This window comes from Manacus candei, unplaced genomic scaffold (assembly GCF_025592945.1).
Source record: "Manacus candei isolate 608988 ecotype Guabito, Panama unplaced genomic scaffold, ASM2559294v1 h1tg000139l, whole genome shotgun sequence".
NCBI lineage: Eukaryota > Metazoa > Chordata > Aves > Passeriformes > Pipridae > Manacus > Manacus candei.
The window spans coordinates 1,151,483-1,174,043 of NW_026138187.1; the positions used below are offsets into that span (position 1 = coordinate 1,151,483).

General features: G+C 47.6%; 1 protein-coding gene across 8 annotated transcripts in view; it reads right to left on the minus strand.

Moving 5' to 3' along the window:
- The window catches only part of PPP1R12B (protein phosphatase 1 regulatory subunit 12B), a 131,509-nt gene extending 109,491 nt beyond the window's left edge, over positions 1–22,018 (minus strand). For 3 of the 8 annotated variants that reach the window (XM_051771643.1, XM_051771642.1, XM_051771645.1), the window contains exon 1: positions 21,642–22,017. In XM_051771643.1, coding sequence (XP_051627603.1) covers positions 21,642–21,929 — 288 coding nt within the window. In that variant the 5' untranslated portion in view covers positions 21,930–22,017. Of the gene's footprint in view, positions 1–21,641 lie in introns of all 8 variants that reach the window. The other 5 variants (XM_051771648.1, XM_051771647.1, XM_051771652.1 and 2 more) reach the window with 3 other exon arrangements.
- Between the last annotated feature and the right edge of the window lie 543 nt (positions 22,019–22,561).

A 22,561-nucleotide genomic window follows, 5' to 3' on the forward strand; every position in this document is an offset into this window, starting at 1 on the left:
CTGAACAGATCCAGGAGATAAACTGGCTCACAATGGGACCAGACAAGCCCTGGCACTGGTATGAAAGGCACACGACAGGAGCAGCAGGAAGGGCAGGACAGAGATAGCCTTAAGCTGCCACATAACATCTTGTTCATGTCAAGACAGACAGTTCACACTGACCTTGGCCCAGGGAAAGAGGGATTTGTCAACAGAGAAAGCACCCAAGTCCCTCCAGAACCAGTACTGCTTTCACAGAAACCAACTCTAACTTACAGACACCAAAGCTCACGTAGAAGTTGTTCCATGAGCTCCTGTGAATGCCAAGAGTGCCCAGTTAGCACTAAGGGCAAAGATGATGAAACCAGTGGCTGAGTACAGAAATACTCCTTGTCCTGTCATCCCAGGCCCTTGTCCAAAGTCCCTCTTCAGCTCTCTTGGAGCCCCTTTAGGCACTGGAAGGGGCTCTAAGGTCTCCCTGGAGCCTTCTCTTCTCCAGGCTGAGCACCCACAGCTTTCCTAGCCTGTCTCCAGAGCAGAGGTAAAAAATCTCTTCAAGAATTCCCAATACTGGAAAAGATCTATATTTGAGAATCCGATTTCCATTAGTTTTCAAATGCCAACTACACTTTCAGGCAAAGTTCATTAGAACTTGCCTTTATCCACAGGAGAAAAAAAAAGAGAAGTCAATTGACACTATCAGGGCTGCTCAGTCCACAGAAAAGTGTCTTTGAGGTTTTTTAATCCTGTGGGAAACAAAAAAAAGCAAATCTCAGCCTGGCCACCAGTAACAAAATCCTTCACTGCTGGTTTCTAAGCACAGCCCCCTCCTGCTGCCAGCAGCAGTGCAAAGAGAGGGCAGGGGGTCCATCCTGCCCATGGAAAAGAGAGGTAGTGGCAAATATGGTACAGAGAACACTGAGCTATTAAAGAAAATAACCTGTGCACATGAAGGATGAGGCTGTGCACCGACCCTTGTCAGAGCACGACACCAGATATCCTGATAGTTTGAAAGATGGACACAACTAAAGTGTCACCTTTCCCTGGTGGCATGAATGACATTTTGAGTCTAATGAACTGTGGTCTCTGTGATCAAAGAAATACAGACCTGATACAAACTTTTATGTTTTCCTAGGAGTAACATAAACCCAGTTATTGCCCCGACACCATACACATGCCCTGCAGGGCTCAGATCCTGGCAGCCCCTGTGAACTCTGACTGAGTGCCCTATCAGGACTTCCAAAGTGTCACACAGCCCTGGCTGGCAGAGCCAAAAAAAGGTCAAAGCCAGAAATGGTGAGAGCAATGAACATATCCAGCAAAGGGAGGGGTGGCAGGGAGAGCAAACTCTGCATCCCTGCAACCACCAGGAGCAACAGCCGGGCAGCTGCCTGGGCTCACCGGGGAACTACAGCACTGAATTAAATGTGGTGGAAGTCCAGCTGGAGGATGGGGAATTCCCTCTTTATTTCCCTGTATCACCTGAGCATGAGTCTGCCCTGCAGGTGGGTGGCACAGGCAATCCTCAGGAACAGCACATTCCAACCTGGATGGTGAATAGGAGAAATTTAGGAGAGGGCAAGGTTTGCTGACAAAACCGAGCTGCCAGAGCAATGAAACAGTCTCACTTCTGAGCAGATCACCCCAGTCCAGAGGAGGCCACTGACTTGATCAGAGGGATGGAGCACCTCTGCTATAAGGAAAGGCTGAGGGAATTGGGATTGTCCAGCCTGGAAAGAGAAGGCTTCAGGGTGACCTAATTGTGGCTTCACAGGACCTGAAGGGAACTTAAAGGAAAGATGGAGAGAGACTATTTACAAGACCCTGGAGTGACAGGACAAAGGGGAATGGGTTCAAATTGAAGGAGAGTAGATTTAGATTGGACATTAGGAAAAACTTCTTTACTGTGAGGGTGGTGAGGCACTGGAATGGGTTCCTCAGGGAAATTTTGGCTGCCCCATCCCTGGAAGTGTTCAAGACCAGGTTGGATGGGGCTTGGAACAATCTGGGGTAGTGGAAGGTGTACCTGCCCACGGCAAGGGCGTTGGAACTAGATGATCTTCAAGGTCTCCTTCCAACCCAAACCATTCTATGACTGTATGATTTCTGCTGAAGAGGAAAGAGATGCAAAGAGTATTATGCAAGAGGACTTCCAGAGGGATCCCACTGCAGTCCCATCTCTGTGCCAGCTGTGAAGGAAGAGCTCCCAGGAGGAAGCAGTGAGCTGATGCTTGGGAGAGCAATTCTGGGTCTGTCTCACTGGGAATATGACTACAGGTCCCCAAGACCATGGATGCACCCCTGAGTTCCCAGCTTGAAGCAAGAGCAAGGCACATGGACGGATGGACGGATGGATGGACGATGATGGCCAAGAGAAGATGGATGGACTGAGAGGCTCCAGAAACACAACAGCTCAGATTAGGAGCTGGACAGCAGGACTGCTTGGGCAGCCTCTTGGAAACCATGTCAAGGCCATGTGTATCACAGAATCATGGAATGTCCTGAGTTGGGAGGCAGCCACAAGGATCATGGAGTCCAACTCCTGGCCTTGCATGGGACACCTCAACAATCCCACCATGTCCCCGAGAGCATTGTCCAAATGTTCCTTGAGCTTTGGCAGGTTTGAGGCTGTGACCACTTCCCTGAGGAGCCTGTTCCAGTGCTCAACCACCTTCTGGGAGAAAAACCTTTTCCTAATATCCAACCTAAACCTCCTCTGGTGTAGCACCAGACAAATAGACAAGTGTCAAGTGTCTCAGTGTATGGCTTAGAAGATGGAAAGAAGGAGTCAGTGGGACGTGAGGAAACTCCTGGAATAGAAGGAAGAGATCTCATCAAAGCCAAGAAGAATCAAGCTGCTGGGGTTACATCAGCCAATGACACAATACTGAAGAGTCCATGGGAAACTGTGCTACGTTGGAAAAGATCCACCGAGGCTTTCACAGAGGGAAGTCTTGTGACAGAAAGGCACTGGAGTCTTTTGAAGGGCAAACAGGCACAAAGGGAAGGAAGATCCAGGTGCTACAAGACATTCACCTCACATAAATGGTGTGATTTTTTGGGTTGTCCTGTGCAGAGCCAGGGTGTGGACTTGATGAGCCTTGTGGGTCCCTTCCAGCTCAGGAGATCCCATGATTTTATCCACAAAGACTTCTAAAGGCTTCTCACCAGGCCCCTCTCTGAGGCTCCTGAAGCCACTGAGTTGCCTGGGTAAGAGGGACCCTTCTGGCAAGACTAAATGTATTTTCATGATGGGGAGACCAGAATATGTGATAGATCCTTCCTGGGGATCTCTGCAGAAAGCTCTCCCAAGGTCTGTGCCACCAAATAAGGGCATTTGAGGAGGTGAGGTGATGAAGAAGAAGAGGTGATTAGTGAGGCAAAGTTTGCTGATGAAACTATTCAAGAGGGTAAAGAAAACGACAAACTTGAAGAATCTTACAGTACTGAGCAAGTGCAGATGAAATGCAGTGAGATCACTGCAGAGTGAATCACAGGCACAAAATACACCTAACGTCACGTAACAAAATGAAAGGCTCTGAGCTTATTACTGTGTTCAGGAAAAAGCTCTTAGGATTATAACAAATAGCTGTAGGAAAACATCAGCTCCAAGCTCAGAAATCAAAGCAAATTCTAGAAATTACGTGGATAAGAACAAAACAAATCAGAAAATATCGTTAGGCCCCTATGTAATGCAGCAGATTTACTGTATTATAAGAAATTCTAGTCTCCACAACTAAGAAAGATGTGGTAGACATGAATGGGAAAAAGCTTAACTTAAAAAAAATGCAAAAAATCCCAAAACAAGAAACAAAAAAACCCCTGCAAAACCAAGAAGCCCAAACATTTCCCAAAAGCATTTCTTCTGGATTTCTGTGGTATCACAAATACGGTTTATGCTATTTGTAGGGTACCCCGGAAATAAACTCCTAAAGAAGATTTCAGAAAGATAAGAAGAGAACAAGTTGTAAAAGGTTTGGGGAGAGCAGGATGCTCACTCCACGTCCACTCCCCACTGCTGTCACCCCAACCCACTGCAGCTGCACAGCAGGGATGGGGCTGTGCAGGGCAGCCCAGGATCCCAGAGCCTGCAGTCCCCTGCGCCTCTGAAACACTGGTGTGAAGGACTCATCAGAACAGACTAATGAGGACCAGCTCTGTCCCTCCTGTTCAGCAAAAATAAGAACCAGGGATCGTGTTTTACTGGTGTGGGATGAAACCAAAGTGGAGAAGGCAGAGAACTGCGGGGAGCAGAGCCCAGCCTCAAAGTGTCCCTGACAAATGTTCTTGCAACAAAGCAAAATACGAACATTCCTACATTTAAGTGGGAGATTCTAGAGGCAGAACAAGGATAAAAAGGACACAGCACCAGAGGAAATCACTGACTAGGTGAGAGCAGCGCCAGCCCTCCTGTGCCACAGATCTCACACCGGCCCCGAGAGCCGCCAGGCTGCTTCCTTGGGATCTTCATCCTTCAAAACAGCATTTACTCATATGTTGTTACAGCATCAATGACTGATACTATTACTTCGAATTTTGCATTACCATCCCCACTGGGTAATTGGGGGCTGGCTGGGGAGACCTTATGGTACCTTCCAGTGCCTAAAGGGGTTTCAAGAAAGCTGGAGAGGGACTTTGGGCAAGGGCTTGGAGTGACAGGACAAGGGGGAACGGATTCCCACTGCCAGAGGGCAGGGTTAGATGGGATATTGGGAAGGAATTCTTCCCTGTGAGGGTGTGGAGGCCCTGGTACAGGTTGCCCAGAGAAGCTGTGGCTGCCCCACCCCTGGAAGTGTCCAAGGCCAGGTTGGACAGGGCTTGGAGCAACCTTGGCAACCTCCCTGCCCATGGGAGGGAGGTGGAACAAGATGAGCTTAAAGGTCCCTTCCAACCCAAGCCACTGTGGAATTCCATGATTCTGACTGCTCAGCTTGCCAGGCCCTGGAGCAGGCTTCCAAGGGAGGTGCAGACAAGCTCTTTGCTAAGATGTTTAGGAAGGGATTGGATAACTCTTTTGGAAAGAGCTCTGGTAAACCTGGTCATGCCTTAGTGCAGAGGACTGGCTCAGAAGGGCTTCTGTGACCTGTTCCAGCCACATGTCTGGAACTCTCCAAGTGCAGCTGCCTGTCCCCACCACCAAGACAGCCCAGACTGGTCTGTGGGCAAACGACAACAGGCTGAACAAATGGCAGCAGAAGAGATGCAGCTTTCAGCATCACACCACAGAAGGAGAACTATCCAAGCACTGCTACAAGAAGCCAAAGCATTAGGAAACCACCTTAGACAGACTGGAGAAGGGGTGAGTGGTTAGAGACTGACATCAGGCCAGAGCAACACATTAGCAGGATGGGGGTCAGGCTCTTCTCCCAGGTAGCAAGGGACAGGACAAGAGGAAACAGCCTCAAGTTGCACCAAAGGAGGTTCACGTTGGACATCAGGAAGAATGTTTTTTATAAAAGGGTCATTAAGCATTGGAAGGGGCTACCCAGGGAGGTGGTGGAGTCACCATCCCTGGAGGTGTTCAAGAAATAACTGGATGTGGCACTTATAGGATGGTCTAGTTGACAAGGTGGTGTTTGGTCAAAGGTTGGACTTGATGATCTTGGAGGTCTTTTCCAACATAATTGATTCCCTCATTCTATGATTAAAATAAATAAATTATATATTAAAAAAAGCTGGTAGCTTTGTCAACAACAGGTTGATCCCCAAATCTCCAAGACTGTGAGGGTTTGTTTCATCACCACAACACTGTAATTTAAAAGGTAATCCTGGAATCAGATTACATCAAAATGCCTTATTTTCCCCTAATGCAGCAGTTCTTGTTTAGGCCAGGGCTTGAATTGAAGTCCCGAGCACAATTTGCAGGAAGCTGGGCATGCTGTCAGCACATGGATCCCCTCCCAAGGGTTACAATCAATTCTTTGTTCCTTGCTCACTTTCTGCAATGTTGAACAATTTTCTTTCAGATTAACAGCACCTAAACTAAACGGAAAAGAATGGCTTTTGTGGACTGAGTTGTAGGCTGAGGAGAAGCAAGGAGAAGCCAACACCCGGAATCCTTATAAGACACGGGGCTCCTTCTATAGCAGCTATTAATAAGGGATCAAAAATAACCTGTGCAATATGCTCTGAAGTTCAAACCCTGGCTCCGTTGCCATACAGGTTGGCATGGCCCCGAAGTCTCTCATCCAGAGAGAGACACAGTTACCACTTATCTTATTCAGCACGAGGGAATGCTTGTTCAGAACAACACAAGTGATATCCATTTAAAAGACAAACCATTTAGGGCTGCGAAGGTCAAATTCTGTTTGTCAGCCATCCAAGAGGGAGAAGAAAATCCAGTGCAAACCACAAAGATGAAATCCATTCCCTGCATGAACACCTCGACGCTGTGATCAGTCAGATGTACCAGCTCAGGCCACTGAGAGCCAGGAATAGAAAAATGCTCCAAACCCTCCTGGATTAGCAAGGTGACATCCTACATACATACATATGCTTTCTTCTGCTTTAGAGCACGCTATGAAATATAATCTTCATGCCACTGCAGTAAGTTACCCAAACATTCAATAAAATTCCACTAAATACAAAGCAGAATTGCCCACCATTTCTGCAGGGTGGTATTACTGAGCCTCCTAAAAAGCGCTGGATATTCAGTTTAAAACTATTGCTTTAACGTTTGAGAAGGTATTTGGCCTTATTAATTCTCCCCATCTTACTTTCTCTTCTTGACTCTTACCTGTAGCAACTAATGCTTTTTTAATTGTTCTTTATATCATTCACCCATCCTAGAGCCTGGTGATCTGCAGCTTAACTTAGAGCTAGAACTTGCACCCATCACGCAGATTCTGAACACACTGAAGCTTCTGGTATGAGCTATGTCCTAAAGCAATTAGTTCCACAGCTGAATTTTACACAGAATGAAAAAAAAAAAATGTTTTAAAACGCTGATGTTCTTTAATTCTTCCTTGTGGGAAAAAATAAACGTTCCTAATCCCATTTTACATAAAATTTTGGATCCCTCAATCTGTACTTGTGGCTTTCCATCAGTCAGAAAGAATCACAGACAGTTTTGATCTTTCCTGGTATAGAAACCATTCAATGATTTTCATCTTCTTGCTGTTATTTCCCATCTCTTTCTCTTAACTACATTTTTTTTGAGATGGTAGAAAGAGGAATGTGCATACTAATAATCTATACAGAGGTACAACATAAATTTAATGCTGCCTTTATAATATCTGCTTTATTTATTCCTTTCTTAATAGTTCCTAAGGTTTGCTTTGTTTTTTCAGCCACTGCATGTAATTCCATGCTATTACATTAAATCCCCAGAAAACCTTTTCCAGTCTGTAACAGCTGCATTGGAAGCCACTGTTTCCCCATAAACATTACTCCCCCTTTATGGACCAAATTTTGCCAGCCACTTTATCAGCAAATTGGCCAATATTGTAACACTCTTCACTGCCAGCTCTTACTTCATTATCCTGACTGTGCAGGACCCTTGGCAAACTGTGTCCTTGCTCTATATTCTCTTTTCTGTCTCACCTAAGGGTGTGCAGAGCAGCACAGACTCCCGGGGAGATGCACAGGATAACTCACCTTCCCCCTGCAAACTGATCCTTTGTTTTCTCTCTTTCAGGTAGTAATTAATCAAAGATAAGATCTCTTTTTATTTGACAACAGCTTTATTTCTTAGGGTTTCCATTGAGGGGTGTTGTGAAGAGCATTTTGGAAATCCAAACATACCACCTCCACCACATTTCTCCAATCCACATGCTTTTTGCCTCCTTTGGGATCATCATTTTCCAGTTCTTCTTAGAGTTCCTTATGGAAATTGGCACCACATGGAGAACTGTCACTTCCCACTGACATTCCATGGTAGTGGCTTAAGTGTTTTAAGATATACTAAACACAACAGATTATAGCTCAGTGACTGCATGTGCCAGTTTCTCATGACAAAATACCAGCTGGTGCTGAAGATCCAACACTTTTAATTTGCTGAGCAGTTCTGGAACCTCTTCTGTCAATACTGCAGCTTGGGAAAGCTCTGAAAGCTGAATTTTTTATTTTTCTTTCAAGAGATCTTTGTACAGGAAAGACTGAAGGCAATGCAGCCCTGGTATTGCTGAGAAACACTACAAAACTGTTCATCACACAATGGCAACACTGGGACAGATTTGTCATTTGAAACTATTCTGTTGAGCTGTATCCAAGACTCAGACTCTCTCAATACTCTCTAGAAAAAACCCTCGGGATTCTGTGTGCTCCCTGAATAGAGCCTGTACCTACTACAGTGATTTAAGATACAGAGGAGAATACACACAGGCCATGACATATAAAAGATGATATGTCACAAGGAACAATATATCATTCTTTCCAGTCTGAAATAATTAGGATTTAAATTCCACTAAATCACCATTTTTTAATTTTCCTTATTGGAAGTCCCCTGTTCCACCAATCCAATATGCAGAAGTCTGCAGAAGTTCTATTTGTCTCCTCTCCACGTACACCTCACCTTCTGCATCCATGTGTGTGGGAACAGGGAAGGGCTGCAGCCCCAGGGGAGGAGGTGTGGGTGATCCTACCTGACACTTGGAAGGCTCATGCACTGAGCCTTTCCACAGAGGACTAACACACCAGCATCTGAGTACCTCTGTCTATACCAGCACCTAAGGTGCAGCTCATCTCCCACTGAGGACACAGAACCTCAGAATGGTCACTTTAGAAGGGACCACAGTGGGTCATTTGGTCCCACCCCCCTGCTCAAGCAGGGCCATCCCAGCACACATGCCACAGGATTGTGTCCAGATGGTTCTGGAACATCTACGATGAGGGAGATCCCACAGCCTCTCTGGGGAATCTGTTCCACTGCTCGGTCACACAACACAGTGAAGAAGTTCTTCCTCCTGTTCAGCTTCTGCCCATTGTCTCATGCTATTGCTGGGCTCCACGGAGCAGAGCCTGGTCCATCCCCTGACCCTCCCTGCAGACAATGACTGACACTGAGGAGGTCCCCTCTCAGCATCTCTTCTCGAGGCTGAAGAGGCCCAGTTCCCTCAGGTCTTCCTCATAAGAGAAATGCTCCAGTCCCTTCATCATCTCTGTATCCTCTGCTGGGATCTGCTCCAGGAGCTCCACGTCTCTCTTGTGCTGAGGAGCCCAGAACTGGACACAGCACTCCAGAAGTGCCTCACCTGGGCTGAGGAGAGGGGGAGGATCACCTCCCCGATGTGCTGGAATTGCTCTTCCTAATGTACCTCAGGATCCCATTGGCCTTCTTGGCCCCCAGGGCACCTGGATGAAAAGTGCAGCCCCTGAGGAGCTGTAGGGGAGTCTATTGCCTTTCAGCTTCCCCCACGTGAATTAGACTGAGAAGTGATATGACAGAGAGTCTGGGAAACAATGGCAGTGAGTAGACAAGTGACACAGGGACTGGAGACAAAGCTCAACAGCTCCAGGGCAGTCAGGACCTCTGGAGCAACACTTTGGTCCAGAAAGCATCCAGGCAGCCCTGGAGCAGCACACACACCTGGGAATGCAGAGCACTCAGCACATGGTGGACTGCCCAGGAACAGCAAACAAACAAGAGCCACTTCCCACCCAGGACTACTGAAAGGAACACAGAGCCACAGGCTGTTAAACAGGGATCTTTTCCCCACGGCTTCCTTTCCCTCCAAGCCAGAGGCAATTCCACCTGGTCCAAGGCAGGGATTGCAGCTGCCAAGTCTTGCTGTCCCCTCACTGCCTCACTTCCAGAAAGGTTGGATCTCCAAGCCACAGGAGCTGCTCACTCCTACCTACTAGCCAGGTTTCCCCACCCACTGGCAGGAGCAGGGCTTTGCTTGCACCAAGGTTTGGCACTCAAGGCTACTCCTTAAACCCAGCTCCCCGAGGCAGCACATCCATCAGCTGGGCATAGGCTGGACACGTGGGGCTGAACAGCCCTGTCTGACCTGTCACGAGTCGGTGGGGTGCTGAGGTTAAGCAAAGTGGGACCCTACATCATGTTTTACCAAGGGCCAAGCTGAGCCTGCTGGCTCATGGCTGTTCACTCTTCCAGTTGATCCACAGGGATGAAGCATCTACCACTCAGGGGCTATTGATCCTCTGCCAGAGCCTAATCCCTACCTGGTGCCTCCTGCACCCCCTTTCCATATCAGATGGCACTGAGCAACAGTTAATATCTGAAGTGAAGGAGTGATTAAATTGGTAGCTGGACTGAAAGTAAAATGGGCTCCACTAAAGTGGGCTCACAAGCCAAAAATGTCCACTCAGCTTTATAGCATTTCCTCCAGTGTCAGCACATGGGAGCAGGGAGAAGCATTCTCAGCAACTGGAAGGAATTGCTAAGCCCATTAGTAAAATTAAGGCAGCCAAGAGAATACCCCAGCCTTAAGAGCCACTGATGTCTGTGCTGCAGGATGGGGAAGAAGCATTTACTGAAGGGGTAGCAGGAAACAGAAATCCACTGTCATCATCTCCCCTGGCAGATAACTGCCCAGCAGCACTTCTGACTGTGTGTTTGCTCCCAAAGGAAAGGGGTCATGACCTGCCTTAAAACTGAATAGGTGTTGACAGACAAGCAGTTTGGAATCATTAGTGATGTCGGGCAGGTTTACACCAAAAAGTAGAGAAGGTACCACATGAGACAACAGGAATTGCTCACTGGCCATATTCCTGCAGGACTGAATGCTGCTGAAGAGACAAGTCAAGTAGAAAGAACCTCTTCTATTTCCCTCCTGGCAGGGACTTCACCGTAAAATTCGAATTTTTAGAAAGGGGAAAAAAAAATAAATCAGAGAGACAAGAAAACCAGGAAAATGCCCTAGGAATGGTTCGTCTGCTGTGCACAGAACTGTCCCAACCCTGCCAGCATTCAAGGCCAGGCTGGAGAGGGTTTTGAGCAACCTGGTCTACTGGAAACTGTCCCTGCCATGGTTGGAGTGAGATGATCTTTAAGGTCCCCTCTGCCCCAAACCATTCTGTGGTTCTGTGGTTCTAGGAGCATGTGACAGTCACTGCAAAGAGCCAGACACAAGTAAGACTGAAGCTTCTGCAGCCCACAGCTAGAGCAGTCCTGCATCTGACAGCCCTGCACACACACTTGAGGGAATGGACAGTTCCCAGGAAATACAGACTAGTCCTGTTAGCTCCACTGGGCAGCACCAGAGCCTCAGCCCAGGGAATGAAGGGGAAGAAATGATCATGGATCACTTTTGGGACCACGTGGGATACTCACATGGCTTAGGAGGGAGCTGGCTAATGTCACTGCAAATCACTGTCATCTTTCAAAGGTCTTGGTGACAAAGGGAGGTCTGATGACATGCAAACATCACCACATTGTGTAAGAAGGATCCAGGGAACCACAGGCCTGTCAGTCCCAACGCAGTCCCTGGAAGGGCTGTGTAGTAAATCCTCCTGATGGCCATTTCCAGCAGGAGGTGGTGGTGACTGGGAACCACCAGATTGGATTTACCAGTGGTAAATCTTGCCTAACTTGATTGCCCTCCATGAGATGGCTGTGTGGAGGACAGGAGAGTGAGTGTGGAACACCTTTGACACCGTCACTGACAGTGTTCTTAGCAGGAACTGGACTGCAGGAGCAGGTGATGGAAAATTGCCTGGGATACCAGGCTCAAAAGGTGATCAGCTGTACAAAGTTCAGCTGGCAGCTGATTACCAGCAGCACCCCTCAGGGCTGGTATTGAGGCCAATACAAATCCATGTCTTCATTAACAAACTCGATTAACATTAATTACGGGACAGAGAGCACTCTCAAGAAGTTTGACATCAAACTGCTGGCGTGGCTGGGACAGGAGGTCCTTCTCAGAGGACACAGGCTAGAGAAGGGGTCTGATGGAGGGTTTGTGAGGGAGGGATAACCAAGGCAAACAGAGTCTCCTGCCTCTGGGACAGAATAACCCCTTGCACCAGCACAGACTGGGACAACTGGCTGTACAGCAGCTCTGCACCAAATGACCTGCCAAGCTCTCAGGGAGGCTGAGCAGCCAGAGGACAGACAGTCACAGTAAGTGCTTTATGGACTATCACTACAGCTGTCTGGAAGAGACTCTGTGACACAACAGTGACCTTCTGCTTCTCCAGAGTCTTTGAAACAGTCATTTTGAACACAAGTTCTACCTTTCAAAGCCTATGCAGGGCACAGAGATTCCCCTAAAAGGGAATGATGAGAACATCAGCCCACAATAAGTGGAGCTGGCTGGAGCATGGAGTAGATCAGTTGGCTTCCTGAGAACACAGGGAAGGAGCATGAAGCCAGGGAAGAACTGAAAACCAGGATCAAGTGATGAAACCGGCTTTGAAGGTTTAACTCATTAGGAAGTAAGTCAGCAGATCTTTCTTTGCTACCTGTTCTAGAGAGCTATTTCAGCTCAGAATTCCTAATTCTGCCTGAAAGATGATGATGTGGTAATAGGCTAGAACACAGCATTTCACATGTGCCATCAAGCTGCTTTGAAAGCATCTTTGCCAGAGAAATGGTTAAATTATTGCAATGTGTCAGTCATATGGATGTCAGCTGTGATGGTCAGTAAAAGACCCAAACAAGGGTCTGTGGTTCTCTAGCACAGGAACTGCCACTGGCATTATCATATCCCTTTAAAAAAAAAAATAAATCAGACACTTGGCAAGTGTGTGGTGTTTGTGTGGCTGCCCAGTGCAGGCTCAGGATGTGCACCTCTTCCTGGACAGGTGTTGGCTCTGCTAATGCAATCAGTTAGCTCAGATTTGGTCTTATCCACATAAACACCAAACCTGTCCATGCTGAGAGTGTGTCATCTCATTTACAGAAACCAGAGAATAAATGGAGTAGAAAAAGTGGCTTGTTAGAGAAAAATTTAGAACATTTCACCCTCCAATACCACAACAGTATTGAAGATAAATATTCTGATGACTTCTGTTGGACAGGCAGAGTCTCTGTTAATGATGTAACTCAGAGCAATGATACAAAAATAAATATATGTAGATACAAAGATATATGGATACATAGATATATAGATATAGATATCTGGCTCTACCAAAACAATTAAAGCAAGCCCCATCACTCAAAGGGCAGCGTTCACCTCCACCAGCAATCTTCCAAGGGAGAAATCCTGAAATCCCTATTGACATGTCTTGCATGAAGTATCAAAGTGTAATAGGTCACAAAATCCCAACCTGGTTTGGGTTGGAAGGGACCTTAAAGCTCACCTCATTCCACCCCCTGCCATGGTCAGGGACACCTTCCACTGTCCCAGGTTGCTCCAAGCCCTGTCCAACCTGGCCTTGGACACTTCCAGGGCTGGGGCAGCCACAGCTTCTCTGGGCAACCTGTGCCAGGGCCTCCACACCCTCACAGGGAAGAATTTATTCCCAACATCTCTTTACTTTTATCTTAAAACCATTCCCCCCTTGTCCTATCACTATCTCCCCATGCAAAAAGTTGCTTTCCCCCTTTTTTATAATTGTCACTCCAATACTTGTTTTGGGTAAGGCTGACAATCCATATGAATTAAAATTCCTGGCAGATGAAGAGGAACTGCACCTTGTACTCTGACTTCAGAATGAAACCATGGCAGCAGCACTTCCAGATACTCCAATTCGAGCACAAAACCCGTGTGGTGAATCAGGCACAGCTCCCTGTGCGGGCCCTACCAGCTTCAAGCTGGTTTACATCCCCCTGGGTAATGGTCTTATATTTACAAGTGCAAACTAAACAGACATAAGCCAGGTTTGGGCAGAGCCCATACACGGTCCCCTCAGTTCCCTAAATCCCTGCTAGAGTCCCCTCACTAACCCAGCACTTGTGTTTAGACAAGCTGGACCAGGAGTTGCTGCTATTGCCTGATTTCAGATGTAAAAAAGCATCAGGCTTTGTAACGAAACTGCATTAACTAAGACAGCGAGGAATGACAAATTATAAATAGGAGGTGGCTTCAGAGAGATTCCAGAAATGGACGGTGAGCAATCACTGTGGCAAATCAATGCTCTGGCTCAGGGGATCGGAGAGGGGCCAGGTTTAGTTTTACCCTGAAAAGGCAGTGACACATAAAAAGCTGATGGCAGGTGGTCACTCTGCATTCTGTACATCTCACAAAGATTTATGAGCAAGGCTGAATGCTGGAAAAGCAACACTGAAGCTGCTTGTGTGCCTCTGCAAGGTCAGCTTATTGTATTATGGAAACATTTCCAGTGAGACTCCTACAAGTTGAGGCTGTCTTATTTTGCCCAGCTACAAGAAACAATCTACTAAATAAAAGCAGCATTAAAAAGAAAAAAAAAAAATCACACCATTTACTCTTAAACAGTGAATTTTCACTGGTTTTGATTTGTCTTCAGATGAGCAAAGCCTATATTTAAGCTAAGACTTTAAAGCTGGAAGGAGCTTTCCAAAATTTGTTTAACAGGAAAATATTTAACAAGAAAGTACACAGATGTATTTTCTAAATTACTAATCACTTGTAAGTACACACATTGTAATTATTATGAATGAAAACTGTCACGAGAAATTGCGTAGGTGCCTAAATCAAGGATTTTGACATTCGTTATTGTCAATAGCTTAATGTGGAGTGGAAGGCCTGACTCCTGGGATGTGGCTGTGGGATATCATTCTCACTGGTCTGTGAATCTAGAAAAGCAAAGTTCCTCTGAAAAACGTCTTAAGTATTTAAGAATGGTCCTGTTCCACCACAGTAAGAGGTGGGACATCTCTGGAGTGAAGAGAGGAAATAAAATTTGGCTCCTGGAAGCTGTGCAGGTTGGAGCCCCATCTCCCAGCCGTGCTCTGGATCCCATTACCTGCATCTTCAACAAGTTCACAGCAGCTCGAAACATCTCTGCACAGGCCTGTATAGAGTAAATTCACCACGAGCTTGTTCTGAAATCCATTCATGCTGAAGTGACCCCCCAGGAAAACAGGCACCTAAATCCCCACCAAATCATTCCTCCATAGAATCATCGAATGGTTCGGGTTGGAAGGGACCTTAAAGCTCATCCCATTCCACCCCCTGCCATGGGCAGGGACACCTTCCACTAGCCCAGGTTGCTCCAAGCCCCATCCAGCCTGATCTCAACACTTTTAGCAAGTGAAGTTTTCCTGCTAAGGCCTAAGACACAAGGCCCAGCTCCTCCTGCACCTTTCCTCCCCACACAGATCATTTTGCTGCAGCCCAAGAAAGGAGATGGCAGGGACAGCTGTGGCACCTCCCTTCAGAAGGACAGCTGAAAATAAACTGCAGACTCAGATCCCAGGATTTATACTGGGCACCTTCCCTGTGCTGGGGCCATACCATTATCACTAGGTCAAACAGTTCACTCAGTGGAAAGCTTGTCACTGGAGAGTGGGGGCTGCCATTCCCCTGAAAGGCTTTGGGCTTCTCTTTCCTTCATTTTTTTTACCCCAGCCTTGTGCACAAATGCAATTTTTTAAAAACCAAATCAGATGTTTCAGAGTTTTTAATGTTCCACCTGCCTTCATTTGTATTCAAAAGTCAGAAAGAATGAAATATCAATTTATACAACTACTTATATAATATTCCCCTCTCCCAAACTTCTTAAAACAGATTGCTCTAATATGCACAGTCTGACAGGCCTGTTTGACTTATGGTATATAATAATCCTCAATTGGAAGCCAGCATACCAACTGAGAAGTCTTATATTTTAATATTAGGCAGTTATTATCTCAGTATATTACAAGGCACACCACTTGAGATGTCTCACAAGCCCCACAGTACTTAATGTGAATTCTAAATCTCTAAACCGCTTTGAAATAGAAACAGCTCCCAGCCCCTAACACTCACAGATAAAAAAAGCAAGAGGCATTATAAATTGCAAAAAATAATACCAGGATGACAGCAATTTCATCTAGGCTAGAGCTGAGAGTTCTGCACAGAAATGTACTGACTGTTTGAGCAGGTTCCAGCCACGCCAACGGGAGCTGCAGAACCCCACACTGCTGGAGCGGGGACCATCCCGCTGCACTCACTGCTCATTTCTGCACTTTTTGCTGAGCTGGCTTTCAATCTTATCAAACCATGTTGATTCAGACAAGGACGCAGCCCTCAAGACTTGTCTCCACCTCTAATGCAGGCTCAAGAATTTCATTTGCAGAAGCCAGAAAGCTTTCAGTATACGTTAGGCACAACAAGCTTTCCCTAAGAGCTTCCCAAAGGAGCTTTCCATGTGGGGCCAGAGATGTGGACTGCCCAGCAGCTGCAGTGGAGATGAGAACCTTTCCACAGGCAGCACTGAAGGACCAGGTTCAGCACTTCCAGCTGCTGCCATGAAGGAAGCTGGAGCTGAAAATCCCATGAGCTCCCTTGCTCCCTGTTTCTGGGGAGCAGCAGAGCCTGATGCGTGGAATCACAAGTAGGATAAACAGAGGCTGAGGAAAGAAGCAATGAAGAATGCACATTTCCCCTCCCAAATACCCATCTACTTACTAAAACACAGGGTGTTTCCTCCCAGCATCCAGTACTGAGTGAATGCTGTGGTTGGCTTCAGTTTCCAGAAGCCAAACCAACCAGTCGAGAAAGTGCCCCAAACCACACCAGGGGAGGGTTTCCTCCCCTTCGCCAAGAGCAGCACCTCTCCCAGGCTCCAACTCACTGCAGCTCAAGGTTAGTGTAGTCTAGACTTATTTCTGCCCACTTAGGAGACTGTTCAGAAATAGAGATGCAAGGGACAGACAAATGAACCCACAGGGACAAAACATCAAGCCAGAAAAGGGACTGAGTCAGCCAAAGGGAGGAAAATAAAAGCATGAGGTTGATAAAACAGCAATTTGGATCTTAACTATTTTGTCTAATAAATTCCTGGTGTATTGTAGGCAACTTCCAAGCTCTCTGACTTTATTCAGAGTACTATGGGATGGTACATGTTACTGCATTCCCATTTTTAACTGAAACCCAAAATCTCTCTTTCCCTAGTGATAAACCCTATTTTTGACAGTGCCATATTTCAGTTTGATGAGCAGTGTTAAATGCAGCACAAACAGCTTGCAACTTCTATTTTCCCTGGCAGAGGCCTTTGGAAAGGAACTCTGCACAGGGCACCGGGAAAGGTATGACTCTCCCTAGATAACCTTCTCTTCTGAGGATGAATGTATTTTTAGGCAATGCAGCCACCCAATCTTAAAAAATGCAGCCTGATTTATGACACTATCATCACCACTTAAAGATCAGAAGCTGAACTACCTTAAAGCACAGCTGTGATGCCCCAAAGATGGGGTACCTGAACATTCATTCAAGAGTTTTCATGCCACTGTACACTGTGTCATCTCCTCACTTTTCAGGGCACAAACTGGTTGTTACCTTTTGGTGATTAAGAAATTCTGTGTCCAGGGAAAGTAAATGAAGCTGGGGAAGAGTCTGGAGCACAGGTCTGATAAGGAGCAGCTGAGGGAGCTGGGGGGGCCCAGACTGGACAAAAGGAGGCTCAGAGGGGACCTTCTCACTCTCTCCAGCTCCCTGACAGGAGGTTGGAGCCCGGTGGGGGTCAGGCTCTGCTCCCAGGGAAGAAGGGACAGGACAAAAGGAAACAGCCTCAAGTTGTACCAGGGGAGGTTTAGGTTGAATATTGGGAAAATTTCCTCCCTGAAAGGCACTGGACCAGGCTGCTCAGGCAGCAGTAGAGTCACCATCTCTGGAAGTGTTCAAAAGACATGTGGATGTGGCACCTGGGGACATGGTTTAGTGGTGAACATGGCAGTGCTGGGTTCACTGTTGGACTCAATGATTTTAGAGGGCTTTTCCAACCTTAACAATTCCTTGATGTCATTCCATGATTCTCCCAGAAGCTGTGGCTGTAGGAGTACAGCACTTTACTGTGTGGGTTGGATCTACCTCAGTTATCCTATAAAACAAACCCGGGCTGCTTCAGGCACTATTGCAGTCCCAACCCTTTGCTCCGTGCTCTCCAGTAGTGATGTCCTAGCTAGGGAAAGTATCAATCCACACATGAATCCTCTCTTTCTTCCCCTCAGTCTCCAGATTTTGTTCCAGCGTTGGGACCTCAGTGATTCTTCCAAGAGTCTCCAGACTGCTGTGATCAGAGTGCTCTGTAACGTATTCCCCTGGATGGTTTTAGGACTGTCCAAAAATTTTGCTGCCTCTGCTTTGCTAGGACTGTACACAACCTTCAGAAGGGAGGAAAGGGCAAATTTGCTGAGCAGTAACTGAAAATTTCCCAACCCTTTTGACATATTGGTCTTCGGAGCTTTATAAAGCAGCATCCAAGACATACCTGCAATTTTACAGCTGTGGCTCAGAAGGAAGAATAACTTAAACCAGGATCTCCTGGAGAGGTTCCAGCCTCCACCTAACCCAGAGACACCACACAAAGTACCTGACTTTTCAGGAAGCAGCTTCTGAATAAGCACAAGTGCCCAGCACCCAAAAACAAGTAAACAGCATGTGCCGAGGTACTTGCAGAGTACTGTAAATGACATGAGTTATTTCATGAGCAACTCACTTCTCCTTGGAACAGACCAAAGGGAAAGAGGGTAAATCATCAAAGGGCAGACAGAGGATAAACAATCTTTGCTGTGATCCTTTGTGAACTGTCCTTGAAGACAAACAAGCACTACTATTATTGTATTTGGAGATGCTTTCCCAACTAGAAGCAGCAGACTTCTTCCCCTTAAGACTCAATTTTCATACAAGTTTACTCTTCCATTGGCTCTGTCACTCAAGAGACAGAGGGAGCAGTTCATGCCCATTTCCCACCACTTGCAAACACTAGAGAAGTTCAACAGCCAACAGTTCACTTCACCAACTGGAAGCAGCTTTCTCAATGATTTCTAAATGTTCACTCACATTTAAGTAATGTCTCCCTTTCCATTCTGCATTTGACACAAAACCATTGCCAAAAATAATTCACTGAATACAGTCTAAGTTAATAACTGAAAATAGGGGACTGATGTTCATCCAGCAGCAATCTGCAGGCACTGAGGGAGATAAAGGAGAGCTGAAGTCACCACCCAGGTGATTTCACAGCAGACACTGGCTGTGGTGCAGGTCTGTGCTGCACCCGGTGCCTCCAAAGAGGACGATGACACAGGCTGGAGGCTCAGCAATACCACTTGTAATTTAAAAGGTTATTTTCAAAATACAGCTTCGTGGCTATAAATAGCAGAAGCAGCTTCTCACCCAGCAAGCACACAATGGGTCTTAGTCACAGTGGCCCAGATACCAGAGAAAGTGTAATTTTATCTTTGTGAACAACACACAACGTTTGGGGCCACGTTGTGTTTCAAATAAACTAACCCAATTTGTAAGACTGGTCTTAGGTTTTGTGGAAGCAGCTGCCACCTCTGACAAATTAAGTCAATTGACATTGTTAACCCTTCCATTATCTAAAAAGACCTGTTCGCTCGTCCAGAGCAAGTCTCACTTAATATTAAGTTCTTTAATTAAAAAAAAAAAAAATTTACTTGATTTTTCTTTCAACAAAGCCAGCTCTTTTTAACATGTAGGACTTTCTTCCTTATTATGTGGCCCTTTGGTTTCACATGTATGAAATGAGAGCAGAGGGTCACCACCATCACAATGTAACATTGTGATTCTAACACTGAGAGAAGTTACTGAAATATCCTCACGGGTACTACATCATTCCATTTCTCAACCAGAGCTCTGGGGACCCCCAACCTAACTGGTCTGGCTGACACTTTACCATAAGGCAGTATTATTCTCCAAGTAATATGAAAACAAACATATTTTGGCCAGGTTCACTGATAAGGAACTCATAACAACCTCCCCAACCACGCTAATAAACATTTTCATCTGATACAGATTTACAGACTCGGGATACACATGTACAACACAACCTCTAACAAAACAGCCTTTGTTCCATTTGGGTGTGCAAGAACATCTCATCACTGCTCAGCAAAAACGTTAATGCATCCATGGGACATTGGAACAAAGTTTTTATTCCAGTCACAGTAAGGTCACCCTCCCTTCCTGTCAAGTTAGAGAAGAAACCCTTCACGTAAGCAGCTGGCTGGTACTGCCAGCATCTGCTCCGCCGCTCCTCATCCAAAGCTCTTCCAAGTATCAAGCCCTTGGTGTTACTGGTCAGTGTCACCCGATACCGTGATCCTAAGACACATAATAACACAATTCTGTACCCTTTACATAGGCAGAATTAAATGTGCAGCCTGCCTGTCACTACATGGCCCGCCATGGACTCCAGCAGCATGACCTTGCTGAGCTCATCGCCCGTTGCTGGACAAGTCCAATGCACTTCACCAGACACCTCTGGCCAAAGGTCACATCACCTCCATCAGCAAGGACCTGGGCAGTTCTGAGGAGATCACAACCAATCCTGGCTGGAAAGCCCTCATGAAGTCATCCCAACTCTACCATGCTTCTATCCACCTTAAATTCAGCCTTCTTGGTTGTCAAAATGCTTTTCAGTAACCGGCTCTTACCAGCATCTATAGGACTACTTATTTATCTGTTAATAAATGGACAAATGCCAGACTGGAGAGTACTTGTGCAGCGTAACTTATTTGCTACCACTACACCAAAACCCACAACCAACCAAAAGAAAGCTGAGCCATCACAAAGTTCACTGCTTTGCCAGCTGAAGTCTTATTCAACCTGAGGATCTGTGAGCTCTCACGCTCTTTGCTTCATAACTTATTTTTGGAAGTCCAGAATAAAATGTATCAGTCTTCTCTCCCCTTGTTCCCTGACAGCCAGGAGCCAGTGAGCTCCTGAACCGGCTGACACACGTCCCAAATGCTTCAGTAACACCATCCCAGTGGAGCAGAAATCCTGATCAGCTCAGCGACTGTCCTGCTATTTGTGCCATTAACATGCTATTCTTTACAAACATTATTTCCAGATGTTATTCCTGATGGTGCTTCTTTCCCAGTCCTGTTGCTACACCACATTCTTAATCTACAAGATCTTGAGCTAAGAAAATTTTCTTCCTGAGGCTGGCCCGGATCCAAACCGGATTCATTTCACTGACCAGATGCACCAATGTGGGACACTGATTTCACAACCCCTGCTAAATTCTCTATCAGTCTTAGATAACAACAGGTTTCCCAACATCTGGGATGGCAATTTCACATGCTTCCTCGCATTCCTGCTCATTTACACAAGGACGGCAAAGGCTACGGATGAAACACAGCACACGTTTCTCAACAGCCAAGGCTTTACCACTCCACAGCCAATTCCTGGGACCACTTTGTACTATCTTCAGCACATTTGGCTGAATATTAATAGAATCTATGTCGCTTATCGGCGATGAGGGCACTCTGCTCCCTGCCAAAGGAGCAGTTTGAGGAGTTTCAAGGCAACTCTGATAAAACACAACACAGGGGCTGACCAGACACTCCTGACCTTGCAAATCCACATTCCCCTGGGGAAATTTTCCCAGCATCGCTGCTATTTCAGCAGACCCCAAAAGCACAAAGGCAGAAGTTTTCCAAAAACTAACAAACTGGCCAGCTGGCCAGCAGCCCTGACAGCCCCTCGATCTTTATTCTGCTAATTAAGCTCCTTAATAACCCTGCAAAAGCCCGGTACATCACGCTGCCCGGCTGGAACAGGCCAGCCGGGGCTGTGCCGTGACAGCGGCTGAGCGGGGCTCGGCTCGCAGCGCCCTGTCACCCTTTGTTTACCGACAGCCCCGCTCCGCGGAGCCCCCCGGCCCGGTACCTGGTGCAGGGCTGTCAGCCCGTCCACGTTGGTCGTGTTGATGCGGGCGCCGCGGCCCAGCAGCCGCTTCACCTCCTCGGTGTCCCCGCTGGAGCAGGCGGCCAGGAACACGGCGCCCTCCTCGAAGCGGACGCGGGATCCCCCCGCGCCGCGGTGCCGGCCGCGGCCGCCCCCCGCCGCCACCGGCTCCTGCTCGGTGAGGGAGCCCTTCCAGCGCCGCAGCTGCTCGGCCCGCCGCAGCCGCGCCGACTCGGCCCGCTTGCCGCCCAGGTGCTCCGGCTCGGACATCGCCGCCGCCGCTCTGAAGGGCCGCGCGGGGGCCGCGCCGCGTTCAGCCCGGAGCGGGGCGCAGCGTCCCCGCCGCCATCTTCGCTACGCCCCCCCCGCCGCCACAGCCGCCGCCACGCCCCCGCCCCGAGGCACGCCGGGACATGTAGTTCGAGGGGGGCGGTGCCGCACCTGCCCCCCGGGACGGCCGCGGCTTCCCGGCGGCCTCCGCGCGGCGCCGCACCTGGGCGCGACCGGGACTACAACTCCCGGCGGCCCCCGCGCGCACGGGGCGGGGCGGGGCCGGGCCGGGCCGGGCCGGGCAGGGCGCCATCGCTGCGCCCTCACACGGGTTCCCGTGCCCACCGCCGAGTGACGGAATGCCAGAATCCAGGAATCACTGCGGTTGCAAAAGACCACCGGAACCAGCGAGTGCAACCTGTGACCGATCCCCGCCTTTTCAAACGGACCAGAGCACTGAGTGCCACATCCAGTCGTTGCTTGGACACCTCCAGGGTGACTCCGACACCTCCCTGGGCAGTCCCTGCCAATACCTGACAACGATTTTCATGAAGGAATTCCTCCTGATGTCCAACCTGAACCTCCCGTGGTGCAGTTTAAGAATATGTCGTCTTGACCTGTCCCCTTGTTCC